Source organism: Leguminivora glycinivorella, chromosome 25 (genome assembly GCF_023078275.1).
Source record: "Leguminivora glycinivorella isolate SPB_JAAS2020 chromosome 25, LegGlyc_1.1, whole genome shotgun sequence".
NCBI classification, from domain to species: Eukaryota; Metazoa; Arthropoda; class Insecta; order Lepidoptera; family Tortricidae; genus Leguminivora; species Leguminivora glycinivorella.
Genome location: NC_062995.1, coordinates 584,274 through 606,638, shown reverse-complemented (window position 1 = coordinate 606,638; position 22,365 = coordinate 584,274). Strand labels below are relative to the sequence as shown.

The window sequence follows — 22,365 nt, the reverse complement described above, 5'->3', positions numbered from 1 at the left end:
CAATAGGGACTGAGCTCACACTTTTTTTGCCATACTAAATTTAACCTTATCACCTGCGCATAAAGGCGTTCTTGACAGACTAGCAAAAGTGTGTCCACATGAGAGGGTCAAAGTTGGGGCTGGTGTCCCTCTCGCACGTGTGACCAGTGTTAAAAAATTACTATAGTAGTAGTATTTTTACCTGTATGATAACTAAGTTTATAAACTTCTTAAATTATTTTCGTATTATATCGAGGCAAGGGTATTAATACCTTGTAACGAATTGGTAAGTCATTATTACGAAGCCATAAAACCAAAAAATTGCGCAATTATTAAAAACCTTTAATTGGGTATTAGTAGATTTGGTAGTAACTTTGAATATTGACTGGTATCCCCAAATGATGACAGTGATGACGTCATTCAAATGATTTTGATAGTGGTAATAAGTGCGAGAGGGACACCAGCCCCAACTTTAACCTCTCATGTGGACACACTTTTTGGCCTAACAACTCATTCTGGTTTAATTATAATTCTGTGATTACCACTTATTTTTTTAATAGATTTCTATTTGATGACCGGTCTGGGTCAGTCGGTAGTGACCCTGCCTGCTAAGCCGCGGTCCTGGGTTCGAATCCCGGTAAGGGCATTTATTTGTGTGATGAGCACAGATATTTGTTCCTGAGTCATGGATGTTTTCTATGTATATAAGTATGTATTTATCTATTTAAGTATGTATATCGTCGCTTAGCACCCATAGTACAAGCTTTGCTTAGTTTGGGGCTAAGTTGATCAGTGTAAGGTGTCCCCAATATTTATTTATTTATAACTTTCGTGAAATAGTGTATATTTTACGAAATTTTCATGGATTTTGACATACAGCTTGAAAAAACATGTCTATGGTTCTCTTTTTTTCTGGGTTGTTGGTAGCAATGTAACGCAATGCAAACCCTTAAATCTTAAACAAAGGATACTATAGACTAGACAGCCAAATAATAATACCACTACCGAACGAGATGGTCACATACAAATTATAATAAGAGTGACAGAGAGCAAAATGTTATTGTTTGTCTTTGTCATAGTTTCACTTTTCCGCCGCTGCCACAAACGAGTTTGTGGCAAACAATAACCCTTTACCGCATATTGTTCCACATTTGGCCGTTATAAATTCTACTCTACTGACAACTGTTATAGTTCAAATTTGAACAAATATTGTATACGTCACATGCGGTAAGGGATATGTACGTGACGTCAAGCTTATTATCCGCCCAGATTACGTAGGTTGTTTATGGTAAACTGTCAGCCATTTTTAAAGTACTTCTTAATTTCGCTCCATTATTCTATATCTGTCCCTTACGGGTGTACGCTTACGTCAAATCTATAGTATTCTTCATCTGAGCCTTAAATACACTGTTGCAAGCCTACAAATTCGTTCACGGGCAATAGACTATAGACTTATCTTGACATGTTTTATGTAGGGTTTTAAAGATGTACGACCCTGTAAATCCATACTAATATTATAAATGGGAAAGTGTGTGTGTCTGTTTGTTTGTCCGTCCTTCACGACAAAACGAAGCGACGAATTGACGTGATTTTTTAAGTGGAGATAGTTGAAGGGATGGAAAGTGACATAGGCTATTTTTTGACTCTTTCTAACGCGAGCGAAGCCGCGGGAAAAAACTAGCAGACTATAATGTAGGCTTATTTCGACATATTTTATGTAGGGTTTTAAGTCTATACTCGACTCTGTAAATGACAAATGACAGTACGAAACAAGATTTAATATTTTTTTGGAGAGAAATGTATATTATAGTACATTATTCCTTGTGTGGCGTGGGTCTGGCAGGCGTGGGCGGCAGGTGCGGATGCAGACGACGCTGGTGCACGCGCAGCGGGTTGGGCTGCGTGAAGGCGGCGGGGCAGTGCGCGCACGCGTACGGCCGCTCGCCCGTGTGCGTGTACACGTGGAAGCGCAGCATGCGTTTAGTCTGCAACAAAAAAAAACGTTGAACCGTTGACGTTTGGAAGCGCAGCATGCGCTTAGTCTGCAACAAAAAAGTTGAACCGCAGCTAGCAATAAATACAGTTTTTTTGGAATTGCAGCATGCGTTTTTTATGCAGCAAAAAATTGTTTTTTTATTGGAATCGCACCTTATGTTTTTATCTGTAATAAAATAGTACATTACGATACAAGTGCGTAAAAAAGGAAGTTCGAAACGAGTGGCGATAAATTAAAACACGATCGAAGGGAGTGTTTTAAATCGACACGAGTTACGAATTTCCTTTTCGCACGTGTATCGTACGACGTTTTTCAGTACAGATGACCCTCCGAAGTTTTGACCTGGCATATAATGAACCACTTCTCGCACTAGTGCGTAAAAAAACGCCATCTGTACTGAAAACAAATTTTTATTGAATCGCAGCTTGTGTTTAGTCTGAAGCAAAATTTAATTTTTATTGGAATCACAGCATGCGTTTTGTTTGCAGCAAAAATAGAATTTCATTGGAATCACGGCTCATGTTTTATCTGCAACAAAAACAGTTTTTTGGCCTTGCAGCATGCGTATATTTTCGTTATTGCCAACATGTTACTCAAGTGTTATAAACTTTATTTCCTTCTTTTAGCCTCAAAAATGCAGGGCTGATTTTTTTCTCATTCCTCATCCACCGTGTACTGAGTAAACATAGTTAATTACAACTAAGGAACAAATCAAATTATTTTATTGAATATTTTTTGATTTGTTCTTTTTTCAAGTACTCACACTACTATATATAAATTATAAATTGAAATAGATATCATACACGAAAGAAAAAACGACAAGGCGGGCGGGTGGTCTAGAGGACGTTAGCCGCGTAAGCTGAAGACCCGGGTTCGATTCCCGGCTCGGCCACCAGTGGGCCTTGTCGTTTTTTCTTTCGTGTATGATATCTATTTCAATTCATAGTTAATTAGTTACCGAGAAGCCGCGGCCGCATATGCTGCATAGCTTGTCCTTCGGCAGTTTGATGTTGAGGTGCGAGTTCAGGTGGTGCTGTAGCGAGCACTTTGATGATAAATACTGGAACAAAATATTAATGATAATTCAATTTCATTTCACTCATTTACCAAAATTCTTAGATTTTAAAACTCAATTGATCGATCCGGACACTATACTCACTTTAGTTTAGGTATATATTTAGGTATTTTTTTAATTCATGTCCTTTCTTGTATATCGTAAAATGGAACGCAAATCTATTAGCGACAGTACGTAGGGTAGTTTCTTCGAATTAATTTGACATTTATAAAAGCCAGTTGAAGGTAGATCGATTTGATGGCTGCTCATTGCCCTGTGCGCAAGCTCGTTCGTCGCGAAAATCAAAAACTCGCTAAAATTGTCGATTGAGGTGATCAAGGCCCTCACCGCGACGTCTCCAGCACCAGCCCGCCATCGAGGAGAGTCGGTACCGACCAGCTGTTCGCCGAGCGGAGACAGGGTGAGTTGGCCTTTCGATTTGATTCGCTTTCACTGGCATAGATCGTTAGATTTTCTCAACTAAAGTAAAATTCATAATCCCACGGACCAAATTGACAAATGACTGACAGGTAAAATGATACCAGGAACAGCAAAATTAAAATAGGGAAGGGTATATGTCGATAACAATATATCGACAAGTTGTAAAGTACATACAACAGACAAGTTTGAATCAAGAATAAGTATATGAGTTTCAAATAAGAGGTACACATTTTGGTTTGTTCTATGTATCTTCGAGGTAGTGGATGGATACCATGCATTTTTACCCACTACTTAGTTTTAAAACATAAAAAGGTTTCCGAGGCTGTAAAAAATAAAATACCATGTCCGACGATACTAAATTATCTGTCACGCTATGGCAAGTATATTATAAATATCTATATAATTTTCGAATAATATTATTGCTGCTTCGAAATAAAAAAAATATCTCTAATCAGCGGTCTACAGACCTTTTGATCTGTCGAAATCACAGAAAAAGTTGGTATATTGATTAGCCGATCAAATTGCCAATTTCATTGTCCCGTCTGGGTGCACCTTAAATCTACGATGTAATAATAATTTTAATATCGATAAGAACGACACTGGCCAAACTGTGGCAACATTCGTTCACACTTACTTGTCAATTTGGTCCGTAGGATTATGGATTTTACTTTACAATTTCCCTACTCGAGGGCGATTGTACAAAATCCCAAATTGTCTGCATTTTACGGTAGATGTCTCGGGTGCGTATCGATCGATATAACTTTTTTTGATATATTTTTAGTCGTTATAACGATCATTTGATATAATTATTGAATCATATAACAACAAATAATATACTAACAAATTGTATAATTCTTATTTAATATAATGATCATTTTTTCGAAAAACATTTATTATAACATACTTTGAGTATAATGATTATTTCGGATAATATATAAATTGTATAACACAAATTCTTTCTAAAGCACAGTTAGAATTAAAAAAAATTACAATAAATTAGATCCAACATTTACCAGAAAAGTAGATTAGCTTAGAACTGTGACCCCTACACACAACGCGCTGCTACCAGAAAAAATAGGTTAGGTTAGGTTAGAACTGTGACCCTTAAACATATGTACTGTCAGAAAAGTAGGTTAGGTTACGTTAGAACTGTAATCCCTTCAAAAAAGTATAAAATTAATTCATGAAATGTTTTATACCTTTTGCTAGTTATATTATAGTCGTATATCAATAGATAGTTATACCATATAATGGTTATTATAAATAAGTGTTATACGAAATAATGATTATACTAAATAAAAGTAGATATTTTGTGGTTATACCAAATGTTAATTATGTCAAATGAGTAATTATATCCTTTAAAAATATACCAAATGTTGTTATATCAAATGTTACTATACCAAAAAAATGTATACCAATCATTACACACCCAGATGTCTCTACAGGTCCTATTGTCTTGGTGGAAAATATAGCTGACTTAGTCGAGTGTTTGGTGTCGCAGATGACAAGAGTTGCCTTGTCGCGCGCGAGGCCATACATCATGCGCGACTTCAAGTATGGACTCGCGCGCGACAAGCCAAGTTGTGCTAGAGGGGCTGAAGGATCGAATTATCGATCCAGAGGTCGTGAGCTCAAGTCTCAACGAGACAAAAAAATTAAGGTAGGCTGCGTCAGGGACACAGCCGCGATGGATAACGTGAAACGTTGTGTGGACCATCTAAAGAGGAGGGCATAGTTAGTAACTAAAATAGCGAAGGCCGAAGGCCGAGCTCCGCGTAGGGCCGAAGGCCCGGAGCGCCTCTGAGAGGCTCCCAAGCACGCGAGGCCGCAGGCCGAGCTCCGGACAGACAGTGCTCCCATGCAGACCAATAATAAAAGTGTTTAAAAAGCGAAGCGGCGGGCCGGAGGCCCAACGCTGAGCTTCTAAACCCAGTGAAGGCCGAAGGCCGAGCACCGCGTAGGGCCGAAGGCCCGGAGCGTCTCTGAGAGGCTCCCAAGCACGCGAGGCCGCAGGCCGAGCTCCAGACAGACGGTGCTTCCACGCAGAACAATAATAAAAGTGTCTAAAAAGCGAAGCGGCGGGCCGGAGGCCCAACGCTGAGCTTCGGAACCCAGCGAAGGCCGAAGGCCGAGCTCCGCGTAGGGCCGAAGGCCCGGAGCGTCTCTGAGAGGCTCTCAAACACGCGAGGCCGCAGGCCGAGCTCCGGACAGACAGTGCTCCCATGCAGACCAATAATAAAAGTGTTTAAAAAGCGAAGCGGCGGGCCGGAGGCCCAACGCTGAGCTTCTAAACCCAGCGAAGGCCGAAGGCCGAGCTCCGCGTAGGGCCGAAGGCCCGAAGCGTCTCTGAGAGGCTCCCAAGCACGCGAGGCCGCAGGCCGAGCTCCAGACAGACAGTGCTTCCACGCAGAACAATAATAAAAGTGTCTAAAAAGCGAAGCGGCGGGCCGGAGGCCCAACGCTGAGCTTCGGAACCCAGCGAAGGCCGAAGGCCGAGCTCCGCCTAGGGCCGAAGGCCCGGAGCGTCTCTGAGAGGCTCTCAAACACGCGAGGCCGCAGGCCGAGCTCCGGACAGACAGTGCTCCCATACAGACCAATAATAAAAGTGTTTAAAAAGCGAAGCGGCGGGCCGGAGGCCCAACGCTGAGCTTCTAAACCCAGCGAAGGCCGAAGGCCGAGCTCCGCGTAGGGCCGAAGGCCCGAAGCGTCTCTGAGAGGCTCCCAAGCACGCGAGGCCGCAGGCCGAGCTCCAGACAGACAGTGCTTCCACGCAGAACAATAATAATAGTGTCTAACAAGCGAAGCGGCGGGCCGGAGGCCCAACGCTGAGCTTCGAAACCCAGCGAAGGCCGAAGGCCGAGCTCCGCATAGGGCCGAAGGCCCGGAGCGTCTCTGAGAGGCTCCCAAGCACGCGAGGCCGCAGGCCGAGCTCCGGACAGACAGTGCTTCCCCGCAGAACAATAATAAAAGTGTCTAAAAAGCGAAGCGGCGGCCCGGAGGCCCAACGCTGAGTTTCAAAACCCAGCGAAGGCCGAAGGCCGAGCTCCGCGTAGGGCCGAAGGCCCGGAGCGTCGCTGAGAGGCTTCCAAGCACGTGAGGCCGCAGGCCAAGCTCCGGACAGACAGTGCTCCCAAGCAAGAACAATAATAAAAGCAAGGACGATTATAAAGGACCAGCAGAGTCCATACTAAATACCGTACCCCGTTGGCAGCCGTAAATCTATGTCGCTAGATGTCACTAAGAGTGTCATTTGAATAAAAATGTCGTTTTTTTTTTTAAATACGCACGCGGTAGTTCAACGGCATTACAAGTGATACAGTGAAAAGTGTATAGATGACGCTAGGGGCCCGTGTCATGTTTCAGTCCCCGTTCCCAACGCAAGCCATCGTTCCTATTTTGAATTACGAGAATCATGCAAAAGAGTACCATACTGTCAAATTTTCTATCTCTTTCATTTTGAGCGTGACGTCAGTGATTAGTAATATTACTTTCAATATATTTAAAATTTAGATTTTAATGAGGCCATTTCGAACGGTGTTTATGATAGTGAGATGACATGTTGACAATCAATCTCCTGACCGTCTCGCTCACACCAATCCTATCCTATATTTGAACGAGTGCGACCGAAACAGTTGAGTATTATTGAAGATTTTTGAATGCCTAAAATCTTATTGGTAGTTGTCGAAAACCCGCTTTTTCCATAAAGTGTTGGCGCGACGTCAAGTGGGTGATAGGCGTCCGAGCAAGTACGCGTTGGATGCTCGACTACTATGCGCGGCGGTTTTTACACGTACTTACGGTGAGTGTGACACACAATCGAAAAAGGTCGTCGAGCCATAAGTACGCATACTTGCTCGTATCGTACGTCTATCACCCACTTCAGACTGCGTTTCGATCGGCGTTTAGCGTCAATGATTATCAGCTCGGCTTCATGGCTTTACGAACCTTAGCTCGGACCATCGAATATGAAACTTATAAACTTCTTTATACACAAAGGTATGAAGAAGTTTATAACCAGGTGCTCCATGACACCATTGCACCAATCTGTCGCCAGCACCGCTACACTTCAACGGCCAAGTCACACAACATCCATACTAATATTATAAATGGGAAAGTGTGTGTGTCTGTTTGTTTGTCCATCTTTCACGGCAAAACGGAGCGACGTATTGACGTGATTTTTTAAGTGGAGATAGTTGAAGGGATGGAAAGTGACATAGGCTACTTTTTGTCTCTTAATTTTTATATCCCCCCACTTCCTTAGAATGGAGGATGGAAGTTTGTGGAGAGATTTTCGAATTTAACGCGAGCGAAACCGCGGGCAAAGGCTAGTTAACTATAATAATAAAGAAATCGCAGTAACTTTATGTAGATTTCATTCCTTTTTAGAGATAAACAAGCAGCTCCATCGAGACGGCTATTTTTTACAGAATGTTTTTGGTGGGATATACATAGGCATAGATAGGTATACAGGGTGTTTGGAAACCGGATGCAAAGCCGAAAGTAGGAGATATTCTAGGCCATGTAGAACATTTTTAGCCATACTTGTCTTAGACAAATGTTATTAGTTTTTTTTTAATTTAAATTTTAAGATTTGTCGGAGAAAACTGCAAAACTTTTAGTACTTTTTACTGCAGGTAGATTTTTTTTTGTTTTATTTCGTATTGTGCAATGTCTATCAAACACTAGATTGAGAGAAGTGATTTCAAACATCTTTGTCTAAAGAAAACAAGTTGACAGCGATTTAAAATTTTAGTTACATGAAAATGTAAATGATTTAAGTGATTTCAAAGTACGATAAAAAAAATTTAAAAATAACATTTGTCTAAGACAAGTATGGCTAAAAATGTTCTACATGACCTAGACTATCTCCTACTTTCGGCTTTGCATCCGGTTACCAAATGTATAACACTAACAAGGTATCTATTGTCTTAGCCCGTTTTCACATTATCCGATCCGATATCGGATGTCGGAAGGATTTAAATGGAAAAAATCCAAGATAGCGCCTGTAATGTATGGGGTATAAGTCCTACATCCGATATCGGATCGGATAATGTGAAAACGCATTTAGTCTCATTCATTATTACTTATGTCAGAGTTTCACTAATTATTTATTTTTATTCATTTATTATCTCAGTTTAGGTTTATACGAGTATAATACTTATAAAAATATATTACCAAAACAATACAAACTATCATTAATTTATTATAAAAACGTAATCCATAGTGCCACACCTAGTCGGCCAGTGCATAGCCTACGCTGCCGATGGTTAGGGTGCTCGGAGTGACATACAAGAAACGCTGAACTATCCGCGTTGTGTCCAAGACGAAGCCTGACCGACGAAGCTAGCAAGTCTCTCTACATGTTAGCTGAAATACTGTCAAACCGTTCAACGTGATTACTCAGATTATTATAAGCAAAATGATCTTCGAATGAACTTTCTGGACAATTGAGATGCATGGGCGCAGTCGAAACCAGCTCGCCCCTTCAGCCGAGTCCCGTTGAAAATCGGAAAGATTATTTTCCTTAGCACATTTAATGTTTACAAATTGGATTCGCCTTCTGTCACCTAAACTGGTAAATTTATGTATGAGGTCATTGGTCATACAATTATTAATTTATACAGTTATTAATTCTGTATATCTACACGCATTGCTGCTGCGATTCTAAAATATTTAATATCCATATTATGAATATTCAATAAATCATACAATGACATTTGTGATGTGACATGGATGTCAGATGTCACATCTGTTGGCACAATGATTGCGTTTTGTTGAACGTATTTGAGCTCAACATATAGGTTTATTATCACTAAGTATATTATATTAATGAACAACGAAACGGATGTGACATTTTCCTAGTCCACCAACGTCATCTAGTCATTTTATTTGGCAATAATTAGACAACATGCGAACAAACTTAGCCAGCGAAGCGATCACAACTACGTCGAGGCCGAGTAGGCCGACCAAAAAATATAATTTGTAAAAATTGTGTTTTGAGCCAATATTTTGATATTAAAATAAAGTTTTTTGATAGTTATTCATAGTATAATATAAAAACAAGTAAAAATATGTGTGAAAATATGTTTTTTTCCACTCCCGGGTTACGAAACAACGCCATCTAGTTTTAAAGCAAAAACTAAGCTTTTTTCAGGGGTACGCTTTTTTGTATGGGCTATATCAGTCTAGTATTAAATGGTCCTTGATAAAAGTGTCTAAAAAGCTAAGCGGTGGGAGCATTGTCTATCTGCAGCTCTTTTAATTCTTATTAGTTATTCTTAGTATTTTAGGTAATTTTTGACAGTTCTATGCTTTAATTTTTGCATACGATGGCCTCAAATGTGAACAATCACCAAATTTCTGTAAAAAATGCCACATTATTGAATTTTTACCGCTGGTTATAAACAAATATGTTAGTCTTTTATAATATTTCGATAAAACAGCACTAGATCTATCTATTAATATCAGTTTATGGTACGGCACAGTACAATTTTTGTGAGTAATTGTTAAACAAACACTGCAAAAAACGTCAATTTTGGCCCGAATGGAACGCTTTTACAGCAAAAGTGGCGCCACCTATATCAGCAAACTATATATATCCGAGTAATGGCTACTTTCCTCTACACATTCATATTAAAATTGTTTATATATGTATTATAATTACAGAGATATAAGCCGCCGCGCCATAACACTTTTCGTTACACCTGGTTTTCGGTCCGGTCACTCTACTACGGGTTTTTAAAGACGTTCACCTAACGTTTCACGTCAAAATGGCGCACTACGTCAGAAACCGGTCGTAATTTATAAGCGTATGGCGAGAACACGCTGGGCGGGTTCTCCGACATCTGAGAAAAGTTCTCAAGTGCCCACCAGGTGGTCTTTGGTTGCGAAAGTGTTAATATTGATTTACCTTGCCGCAGTGTACGCACTGGTAGCTAGTCTTGTCGCTATGAAACAGCGCGTAGTGTTTCTTCATCGTGTCTTTATTGTTGAGCGTTTTACCGCACGCGGGGCACGGCCACCTGGATACAGTTCATTGTTTCACAAGAGAGCAAAATTAGAGCATTAAGTTGTGTCACAAGAGAGCAAAGGTCAAGCCTGGCGACCACTAAGGCAGAATGGGGCTGCGTCGAATCGAGTCCTCATACATTTTGAATGCGATTCGACGCGGCCCGATTCTGCCTTAGTGGACGCAGTCTGATAAGAAATGCAGGGAGCGAATTAGTGAGGCTCGACTCGACGAGACTAGTGGATGTCAGGCTTTAGAGTAGATTATGTGACAGGGGAGTAAACTTAGAGGAGTAGATTGTGTGACAGGGGAGTAAACTTAGAGGAGTAGATTGTGTGACAGGGGAGTAAACTTAGAGGAGTAGATTGTGTGACAGGGGAGTAAATTTAGAGGAGTAGATTGTGTGACAGGGGAGTAAACTTAGAGGAGTAGATTGTGTGACAAGGAAGCAGAATAAGAGGAGTAGATTGTGTGACAAGGAAGCAGAATTAGAGGAGTAAATTTTGTAATAAGGAAGCAGAATTAGAGGAGTAAATTTTGTGATAAGGGAGTAAAATTAGGGGCAAGAGCGTTTATTGAAACCTGACGGGCAAGCACGGTCGCGTAATATAGGCTAACGCGTCGGCGCGTCCTTGTCGCACCTACCGAGCGTACTAAACGGAAGCAGTGACGCGATAGGCGCGACCGTGCATATTGATTCTTATAAATGGACACTAATGTAATAATTATGTTTTTTTTTTTTTTTTTTTTTTATGGGATAGGAGGCAAACGAGCAGACAGGTCGCCTGATGGTAAGCGATCACCGCCGCCCATGGACACCCGAAACACCAGAGGTGTTGGAGGTGCGTTGCCGGCCTTTAAGATGGGTGTACGCTCTTTTCTTGAAGATTTGAAGGTCGTATCGGTCCGGAAATACCGCAGGCGACAATTCATTCCACAGTTTAGCTGTGCGGGGCAGGAAGTTTCTGGAGAAACGCACAGTTGAGGACTGCCAGCCATCTAGATGATGACGATGGAAATGTTGTCGCGTAGGGCGATGGCGGAAAGAAGCGGTAGGGATTAATCCGAACAATTCCTCGGAGCACTCCCCGTTATACATGCGATAGAAAATGCAGAGCGAGGCCACATCTCTACGCAGCGCCAAGGGGTCAAGCCGATCGGAGATATGCTGGCAGTTGACAATTCGAGTCGCTCGTCGTTGGATGCGGTCCAGAGGAGAAGCTGGTACTGAGGTGCCCCTGCCCATAGATGAGAACAGTACTCCATGTGTGGGCGAACCTGCGCCTTATAGAGCTGAAGGCGGTGGGCTGGAGTGAAATACTGTCTCGATCTATTGAGCACACCCAGCTTTTTTGAGGCCAGTTTGGCCTTTCCTTCTAAATGACCGCGAAACTGGACTGCACTCGAAATGTCAACGCCTAGAATTCCTATACTGGCTGTGGCAGTGAGGGAGTGCTCTCAAAAAAGGGTGATGCGACAAACTCTAACTTTTTTGCGGTAAACGCGCAAACCTGTGTCTTGGTAGGGTTAAATCGGACTAAGTTAAGTCGACCCCATTCAGAGACTTCTTTCAAGGAAGTCTCAATTTCAGACACAAGTTTGTTCCGGCTCTCGATGACGTTTTCCCGAGAGATATTGGTGCGGCCGGTGTAAGTAGCATCAACCGTACTATCATCCGCATAACAATGAATGCCGCTGGTTTGCAGCATGTCATTGATATGCAAGAGGAATAGCGTAGGTGATAGCACACAGCCTTGGGGAACACCAGCATTCACAGGCATGGAGTCAGAGCATTTACCGTCAACTAAGACCTTTATGCTTCTGTCTGCCAGGAAGCTACCCACCCAAACACATAATCTCTCGGGAAGCCCGTAGGATGGTAACTTCGAAAGAAGTGCTTTATGCCAAACGCGATCAAACGCTTTCGCGATGTCCAAACTAACGGCCAATGCCTCACCCTTCATCTCGATTGCCTGTGCCCAACGATGTGTCAGGTTAACTAGAAGATCACCAGCCGAGCGGCCTCTACGGAAACCATATTGTTGGTCACTAAGCAGCTGGTGATCCTCTAGGTACCGTAAGAGCTGGCAGTTGATGATGGATTCCATTATCTTCGAGAAGAGGGAAGTTATAGCTATTGGCCTATAGTTGGACGGATTTGAGCGGTCGCCTTTTTTAGGGATCGGGTGCACCAAAGCTGACTTCCAAGAAGCCGGGACTACGCCGGAAGAGTAAGAGAGCCGAAAGAGACGCGTTAAGACCGGAGCCAACTCAGGAGCACAAGTTTTTAGCACAATGGCAGGGACTCCATCGGGCCCACTCGACTTATGAGTGTCGAGGGAACGAAGTGCTTTACGCACTGAGCTTTGGTTGAACCGGACATCCGGCATATAGCTCTCGCACCGCGGTATAGTCGGCGGCGCGTTTCCCCCGTCATCCAAAGTAGAGTTGGACGCAAAGAGTTTGCCCAGAAGGTCGGCTTTATCTTTTGCGTCGTGGGCCCATGAATCACTTCCCATGTGCAGGGGTGGAAAAGATGGCGTGCAGAAATTCCCCTGGATAGCTTTGGCGAGAGACCAGAACGCACGAGTGCCTGAAGGGAGGTGCTCCAATTTCTCGCCAATTCTACCGATGTGCAGCGACTTTGCTCTGGCGATAACTCTTTTGAAGGACCTGGAGGCGAAGTTAAACTCCTTTTTTAGTGCGCTGGTATTTTCATCCCGTACTGCCGCCGCATTAACCCAGGCTCGGTAGCACTCGTTTTTCCAACGCGAGGCCTCTTTACAGAGACGACTGAACCAGGGTTGCGATTTACCACCAACAGGGACTACAGAAGATGGAATGAAAAGCTCCATTCCCTGCAGCACCACGTCAGCAACAGAATCGGCGACGACATCGGGATCATCCGGCGAGAAGCAAACTTGCCTCCAGGGGTAGGACGCAAAGAAGGACCGCATCCCATCCCAGTTCTGCTGACCTATAGTGCCACACACGGCGTGTACATGCAACTCGCCGACGCGGCGTGCACGCGAGCGGAACCGTGCTCCGAATCAAGCAGTGATCCGATGACCCCAGCGGGGCTTCAACGGATACACCGTAATCTGTCGGATGAGAAGTCAGCAGAAGGTCCAACAGGGAAGGTTCCTGTCCTTCCACATCTGGGATTCGCGTAGGCGTAGTAACCAGTTGTGTTAGGCCGTATGCCAGAGCAAAGTCAAAAACAGATCTGCCCGCATGATCGGTCTTATTAGAGCCGAGCCATTCGGCATTGTGGGCATTAAAATCACCGAGCACAATGATCTCAGCGGATGGGATCTGCTGCTGCACAGAGTCTGCAGCCGTTTGAGTGTGCTCAATGAGTCGGTCAGTTTCGGCATCACCGCTGTGGGACCTATATAGGCACGAATAGACGCGGGGATGGTCATCGCAGTCTATACGTAGCCATAGGGTGGAGAGGTCCTTACCTTCAAGATTCCTGAGGCGGCGAGAGCTGATATCGTCTCTAACGTACACACACACCCCAGCTCTAGGCACGAAAGTGTGTTCCAGTCCGTATCCAGGATAGGACAGGTAGGATGTGTCGGCTGGAGACGATATCTGCGTCTCGGTCAGAAAGAGCAAGGCCGGCTTTGCTGTCTCGAGGTGCTGATGGACAGCATTAAGGTTGGAATGTAAGCCCCTAATGTTGCAGAAGTCCACGGACAACATGGTAGGGGTGCCGAAGCAGTACTGCTCTTACCTCGGGTAGATGGCAGATGAGTGAGCGCGGTTTTGCCCCCCCAGAGTACGATGTGGGGCAGCCTCGGCGTCCACTCTCAGGCATAATGCGACCTGAGCGTGGAAGCCCAGTGAGGGATTCTCCAGCACTGCTGGTACCCTCCTGGGGTAGCCTCTTGAACTGCGCAATCATCATGATTAGGGGGGGTGGGGGTGGAGCACTGGGAACCTTACTCACCAACAGGAACACAACACTACATACCTACAGGGTAGGCAGCAGTGCTATTATGGCTGTGGTATTCTGTAAGGTGGAGGTATTCCCCCAGTTGGGCTGCTCCTGATTCGAGCGTGATGGCATTACGCTAGGCCCTACCTCTCTTTTTGGACGTAGTTTAAGGACATACCCGGGTCCAAAAGCTATGTTGTGAAATAAATATATCTATTTATCTAATGTATTTATTCTATGTGTGGTACCTCTTTTTGGGCGTGCTCCGGTGTTGGTTCATAACGTGCATCTTGTACGCCATAATGGAGGGACACTGCATATCACACTCCACACAGTACCTGCAACGTAAGTTGTCCACACAGTATAATAAAGAGTACTATCGAACAGCCACTCCCGCTCCCCGCTGAAAGTGCCGCCCGCCCCCTCTCGGTTACCTCACAGTTACCGCCTGTCAAAAATGCGAACACCTGTCGTATTTCACTTCCGTCGACCTGTCATATTTCACTCAAACAAGCATGGTACGCGTTCACCTACACGAGCTTAGACTGTGTGCTAGGAACGCGCCTCTTTCATATATTTGATGGCCAGTGTCCGAGGTGTGACGTAAGTTTTCATAACAATACTTTTTGAAAAAATAAATAATAATATTGTTGGACACTTTACACAGATAAATCTTCAAAATAAATAAAATCCATCAGTTTGTTTAACATTTGTGACTCGAAATCATCATTTAAAAGTCAATTCCATAGCCAGCTATGGGCGTAAAGTTAAAATTTATATGAAATTAGTCAAATTACTTTACACTCTTGTGAATAAAATGCAACTTTCTTATCAGTTTTTGCAGTATCGAGAGAGCTTTTAACTTATTGAATTTTAACACCCCGTCGTTTTTGCGTCGGGGGTTAAAAGCAGGTATAAATTTGAACCTTACAATTATCAGGATACAGTTGCTTCTTGTTGTCTTAGCGCGTGGCAATACAGAAGCTCTCGCTCAACACAAAAGGAACAATACCTTTGTTTAGAAACGTTCGTTTCAAAAAATTCATACTATAGTAAGTAAGTGTACCTAGATTCTGGCGGCTCGAGCGCTAGGACCGGGTGCGCCATCTTCTGGTGCTGTCGGTAGTATTTCCATTTGGAGTACGTGCGCGGACACTGCGGACATTTTATCGGGAGGTGGCTGGCTCTGGAACAGACCACAACATGTACAATAGGGAACTTGAATGTAGTTAAAATAATAGTTATTTGTTATACAAGGGGGCAAAGTTGTATTTTAACGCCAAGTGTGGAATTGAAAAACGAGCAAGTGAAAGGATTCTATAGTTGAAGCGAAGCGAGTGGTTCCAGAATAGAATCCTGAACCTGCGAGTTTTTTAACACACGAGAAGTAAAATACATTTGCACCCGAGTGTAACACAAAACTTTTCCCCTCACTATAGCGAGAAAACTATAACGCAAAAAATGCGTTTATCACTGCTTTCAGTAGTTCCACAGGTGGTAAATCATCTTTATTACTAGATTCACCTACTTTTATCAATTTTAAAGCAGTTAATTTGACTTTATTCAAGGTCAAATATACTTTACCCACTAGTGGATAAAATGCGTTTTTACCCGCTGCTATTAAAGGACAAAACACGTGTTTCCGAGCTAGTGAGGGGAAAAATATTTTATACCATGCACGAAATAAAGCATCAGATAATTATAAGAAAAACATGGACAGAAGTTATTTTTAAATCAAATTTCTTTTTAATAAGTCAGGTAAAGGTCAGGTAGCAATATATAAAGTAACTGAGTTGACCGTGACGTCACTCATTCATATCAATTCCATATTAGCAAGTCGTTCAAATTCGTTTTGACAGTTCTTAAAAAGAAGCTGATTTGACTAGGAGGCAAGTAGACTATTGTTACAAGAAAAAAAAACATTAAATAAATATTATCATCCATACTAAAATTTAAATGGGAAAGTGTGTGTGTCTGTTTGTTCGTCCGTCTTTCACAGCAAAACGGATTTTTTTAAGTGGAGATAGTTGAAGGGATGGAGAGTGACATAGGCTACTTTTTTTCTCTTTAAAAGCTAGTAGAGGAATAAATAAGAAAAGAGTGGTAACTCCATACATCAGTAAATTCGGGTTATTTTTAGTGACATCTAGCGTCAATCACACAAAGCGGAAATTCCTATATTCCTACCTCCTACAACCATCTAAGTGAGAATCAATAAAAGCTGTAGCGCCATCTAGTCCACCGTACATTGTTCTTGATGGTTCCGAGGTTTTTTAGGGTTCCGTACCAAAAAGGTACAAAAGGAACCCTTATGGTGCGACTCTGTCCGTCTGTCACATTTCTAAATATCTCGAGAACTACTTATGTTATTAACTTGAAATTTGGAATAGTTATGATAATTGTTATTTTTTTCTTAGACTTTATCTGTCTGTACAAAGTGTTTTTGTCAATACTAACCTCATGTGTCGCTCCATGTCGCGAGTGTTTCTCCTGGTCTTCCCACAGATGTCGCACACGAGCGTCGCGTGCACCGTCTTCCAGTGGTGCGAGTGGTCAGCTTTGCTCCTTGAAAATAAAAAGAAATTTTAAATTGGACCCGAATGAAGGGACCCATGAAGGCGTTAATGAAGGGCAACCTACTACTAAAACTATAGAGGAATAAGTACAGAAGACCGCAGCCAAATAGCACTAGACCCTACTCATAGTGTTGTGTTCCTGCCGGTGAGTAAGGCTGCCAGAGCTCAACGAGGGTGCGGTGTGCTGGTGACGGGAGGACTTACGGAACTAACTTGTTCCGTCTATTGCCCTTTGAGTCGTCGGCAACCCGAACCCTCCTTGGAACTTGTACACTCCTTTTTGCTGTGTACTTAACACAGCAAAAGGGAGTGTACAAGTTTCTAATGGGGTGGCAACGCGCATGTGACACTGTTTGAGTTGCAGGCGTCCATAGGATACGGTGACTGCTTTATATCAGGCGGGCCGTATGCTTGTTTGCCACCGACGTAGTATTAAAAAAAAAATAGGAAAGAGTTGTAACTCCATACATCAGTAAATGCAAGTTATTTGTATCTTATGTTTCATGAAAATCGGCCCTCTGTATAGCAGTTTTTGGCGGGGGTATTTAATTTAATTTTGTGGTTAGGTTACTTATGATAGTTATAGGTAGCAATAAACGAGCAGACGAGCCGCCTGATGGGAAGCTGTCATCCCCGCCCATGGACATAGCAACATCAGGGGAGCCACTTATGTAACAAACCGTAGATTAAATATCAGAAGATCATACCATCCTATACATTAATAACCTAATTACAAAATTAAAATTTTGAAAAAAACCCCCGACCGCGACATAGTAGACCGATTTTCATGAAACATGGCTAAAAACACTCCCGACTAACACAGCTTTCAGACAAAAAAACTAAATCTACATCGTAAATTTAAATAGATATCATACACGAAAGAAAAAACGACAAGTTCAAGTGGGGTTCGATTCCCGGCTCGGCCACCAGTGGGCCTTGTCGTTTTTTCTTTCGTGTATGATATCTATTTAAATTTATAATTTATATATAGTAGTGTGACTACTTGAAAAAAGAACAAATCAAAAAATATTCAATAAAATAATTTGATTTGTTCCCTAGTTGTAAATCTACATTGGTTCATCCGTTCGGGAGCTACGTGGCATCGTAGCTCCCGAACGGGAGGAGGAGACAGACACACACACAGACAGACAGACAAACACACAGACAGGCACGTCAAACTTATAACACCCCTTCGTTTTTGCGTCGGGGCCCGGGGGTTAAAAAGTGACCGCCTAAGAACGCGCATACACTACACGACACATAGATGGCGCCACAAAAAATGCCTTGTTGCCATCGATTATTTGTAGATTGGCGTTAAGTGTCACTTTCGAGCCATAAATCTATGTCAAAAGTGACACTTAACGTCATCTACAAGTATAATCGAAAGCTACAAGACATTTTTTGTGGCGCCATCTATGTGTGGTGTAGTGTATGCGCGTTCTTAGGCGGTCGCTTTTCAATGTATGGGATGGTATGATCTTATATGTAATCTATGAACAAACTCACCAGAAGAAGGCTCTTGACCACCTGCATCCCGCGCACTGATATTTGCGTCTGTGACTCTCGAGCAGGTGAGAATGTGTGTGTTCCTTGCGCAGCATTCTGTTGCAGTAACGACACCGATAGAGGGCGCTTGGCTCCTTTTTAATATGCTCTTTGTGCATTTCCTGAAATCCATAGTTATTTCAATTTTTTTGCACTCGCGTTAAGTTCCAAAATTTTAAAATGCTCAAACTTTCACCCCCCATTTTAGGGAAGTGGCGGGTTAAATAGAGACAAAAGGTAGCCTATGTCACTCTCCATCCCTTCAACTATTTCCAATTGAAAAATCACGTCAATACGTCGCTCTGTTTTGCCGTGACAGACACACACACTTTCCCATTTACAATATTAGTATATAAGTATATTCATACTAATATTATGAATGGGAAAGTGTGTGTGTCTGTTTGTTTGTCCGTCTTTCACGGCAAAACAGAGCCATGAATTGACGTGATTTTTTTAAGTGGAGATAGTTGAAGGGATGAAAAGTGAGATAGGCTTATTTTTTTTCTCTTTCTAACCCCCACTCTCATATTTATCATTATTATTCATAACTCCCGCTCTGTGCAAATGCACATTTACCGTGGAAAACGTTCTTACCTTTTTATGGCTATGATTAACATGTCTAGTCAAAGGTTTCTTTGTCCTAAAACTGATTCCGCAAAACTCACATCTGTATGGCTTAGAGTCGTCCACAAGCTCCGCTTGCTTTTCTAAAACACTTCTCATTTGATCGCTCATTTCTACTTCCGTAAAATATTCTGACACATCTTCACCGTACTGTATAATAGTTCTCTTGTACGTTAAGATTCTTTTCTTATATTCCTTTTTATGTTTTCCATCTTTGTAACTGTAGTCGGAATCATTTGTAACATGATCATCGTCAAATGTATCTTGGTTGTCTTCAACATCGCTAACTCTTTCTGATTTAACTTCTACTTCTATGTTTTCATTTACATTAAAAACTCCAATTTCTAATTTATTTTTGTCTTTCTTAGTTTTCTTTTTACTTTTCTCTTTCAAATTTGTTACTAAAGCTTCTTTTTTCTTTTTCTCTATTTTATTTTTTAATTTCCTCTTTTTAGGAGGAACATTTAGATCACTATTGTTTATAGCTTCGACTTTGACATGATCATCTGTTTCTGCATTTCTAGGTAGTTCATTTTTGATTGACTCTATAGAAGGGATTTCTAAATCTAGAATTTGACTGTTTTCGAAGCAAGCGTCATACTTATCCTTAATGTAAATACTGAGACATGATAATGTGTTTTTTGTTGGCTGAAAATTAAATAGTTTATTGAAAATTACCAAATATAACCATATTTAAAGTCACACACAGGTCGAACGCGATTAATTAACATTATTTTTACCTTTTTTCCCAACGTTGGGAAAAAAGGTAAAAATAATGTTAATTAATCGCGTTCGACCTGTGTGTGACTTTAAATATGTGTACAAAGCGCGAGAACTTAAAGTGAAATATAACCATGACTTTTAGAAGCAGGATAGATAAAAATAAGTAAAGGGAGCGCATTCAGTAACTGAGATAAATTATTTTAATAATAATATTTAAGGTACAGTGGGGCAAATCTCGACTGGGGGTAATTGTAACTGATCCATTTTTTCCATTACACTATGATGTTGAGTTCTACATGTATCCACTGAACATGCCTACCATACTCGTATATAACCGGTGGACATTCTATTTAATAATGCAAACATTATGAAAAAACTGGACCAGTTACATTTGACCCCCCAGACGAGATTTTCCCCGCTGTACCTTAAAATATTTCATAATGTGACAGACAGATTTGCGCATAAGGGTTTCTTTTGTAACTTTTTGGAATCCTAAAAAAATATTTACAGAATATTTCAACAGAAATTTATACAACTTATTTATTTTGACGGCGATAGTTACTCATGAAATAAAACTATGGATACGGATTATATCGCGTATGAATTTGAAATTCATCCCGACGTTTCGAACTCTTTACAGTGTTCGTGGTCAACGGGTGACTGAGGAAAAATTACGGCGCCATCTATGTGTGGTGGAGTGTAAGCGCGTTCGTAGGCGGTCGCATTTTAATGTATGGGATGGTATGATCTTGTTATATTTAATTTATGGTATAACGAACACATTTTAAATAATAACTCACAAGTGTCAGTGATTCTTCGAGAACTGTATGGGCTCTCCGCACCTGGCATTGGAACAGTTGGAACCTCCTCAAAACTGTGTTACACTCCCAACATATAAGTATGTACGGCTTACTCAACACCTGTAAGTAAATAATTCAATAAAAGAATTGGGTCGGAACACAGATATAGTAAGAAAGGAGATTGTACATTATTATTATTATTATTATTTATTTATTCATAATAAACAATTACACTTATGCAATACAATTACTGCGCCAAACGGGAATAACCAGTTTGTTGGCGCTGCGCTCAGTTCTAACTTTAATCCTTACTGGTTGATAGGTAACTGTTTACATGTTGTGTCTTATATGAATACTATTGTTAGTAGAGATAAAGCATGCAAATATGTTAGGACATGATGGGCTATTTATCCATACTAATATTATAAATGGGAAAGTGTGTGTGTCTGTCCGTCTTTCACGCCAAAACGGAACCACGAATTGACGTAATTTTTTAAGTGGAGATAGTTGAAGGGATGGAGAGCGACATAGGCTACTTTTTGTCTCTTTCTAACGCGAGCGGAGCCACAGGCAAAAGCTAGTATTGAATATGTCTGTTGTAAATTCTTGAACCCACACACACTTGTAGACGCTCCTAGTGTGTCATCAAACACAAAGTATGTACACTGTACAGTGAGCTACCAAAGTGCATGGCGAATATATCAATTCATTGATAAAAGGCTACTGAGGAGTGACGTCTATGGTCAATTCATTTACTTTACATATTTCTCTTTGACTTATTAAATAGAAGTAATTTCTAATACATACAATCACACCTGTATCCCATAAAAGGGTAAGCAGAGCACATGAAACTACTAAAGCTTCAGTGCCACTCTTGGCAAATAAGGGGTTGAAACAAAACGAAACTGTGACATTGCAGTGACAGGTTGCCAGCCACAATTTAACCCATATCCCACAGTCGCCTTCTACGACACCCACGGGAAGAAAGGGGGTGGTGAAATTCTTAACCCGTCACCACACAGGCACAGAAATTATGCTTCAAAATAACTACTGTTCATATTTTTCTTCTATTATGTGGTGCTTTATTTCATGCACTGCATATTTAAAATATTTTATTTTAAGTATAGGAAACTAGCCTAGTATTTAAATATGGTCATGTAAATAAAAATTACAATCTTTTTTAAAGGTATATTAAGAAAGTGACGTCGCACAGATTCAACTAGCGTACAATCTCGGTTTGAGGCTCCTTTGAGGTCGCTGCGCCGTTAAGGGCGCGCTTAACAAATCTTACCTCTGTCCTCTGCTTTTCGGCCAAAAAACTAAGAAACAGATCATAGTTAGATAAAGGAGAGAGCCGGCGGTCCGTGCTGAGGCAGCCCCGGCAGATTAAATCGTCACATTCTCTTTTCACACAGTTCATTTTCTTCCACCACTTTTCCAATAAGAACTACATGATATCGTCACTTTATAGCATTGCTTGAGTTAATTATCAATGGTAGTCAAACCAGCATCCTTAGTGACTTCATGATTGTGTTTATTTTTGATAATTAACGCGAATTTTCCGCAAAACTATCTAATAAGACAATCCTATACTATACAAAACAATACAATACATACAACAACACCACTGAAATAATATACGTCCATGAACAACACAGACGCTGTCGTCTTGTCA

The 22,365-nt window shown here is 41.6% G+C and overlaps 1 protein-coding gene across 2 annotated transcripts; it reads right to left on the bottom strand.

The window, feature by feature from the left end:
- Positions 1 to 1,759: 1,759 nt before the first annotated feature.
- On the bottom strand, positions 1,760 to 22,277 carry LOC125239416 (zinc finger protein 239-like). Of its 2 annotated transcripts, XM_048146987.1 has the most exons (10): positions 21,982 to 22,277; positions 20,691 to 20,810; positions 19,138 to 19,815; positions 18,505 to 18,665; positions 16,880 to 16,987; positions 15,489 to 15,608; positions 14,671 to 14,760; positions 10,381 to 10,492; positions 2,934 to 3,035; positions 1,760 to 1,964 (listed from the first exon to the last, which is right to left on the bottom strand). In XM_048146987.1, the coding sequence occupies exons 1-10, from the start codon at positions 22,108 to 22,110 to the stop codon at positions 1,794 to 1,796; spliced, it is 1,791 nt and encodes a 596-aa protein (XP_048002944.1). In that variant the 5' UTR covers positions 22,111 to 22,277; the 3' UTR covers positions 1,760 to 1,793. The 2 variants fall into 2 exon arrangements, with proteins under 2 accessions (XP_048002944.1, XP_048002945.1); XM_048146988.1 differs by lacking the exon at positions 19,138 to 19,815.
- Between the last annotated feature and the right edge of the window lie 88 nt (positions 22,278 to 22,365).

Bases quoted from the DNA above. Each gene is read 5' to 3' on its own strand.
- LOC125239416 (XM_048146987.1), bottom strand. From the start codon at position 22,110: ATGAACTGTGTGAAAAGAGAATGTGACGATTTAATCTGCCGGGGCTGC. The intron at 16,988-18,504 runs GTGAGTTTGTTC...TTTATTTTCAAG, and splicing joins TGGTCAAGAGCCTTCTTCTG to GAGCAAAGCTGACCACTCGC. The intron at 3,036-10,380 runs GTAAATCAATAT...ATTTTGTTCCAG, and splicing joins AGTGCGTACACTGCGGCAAG to TATTTATCATCAAAGTGCTC.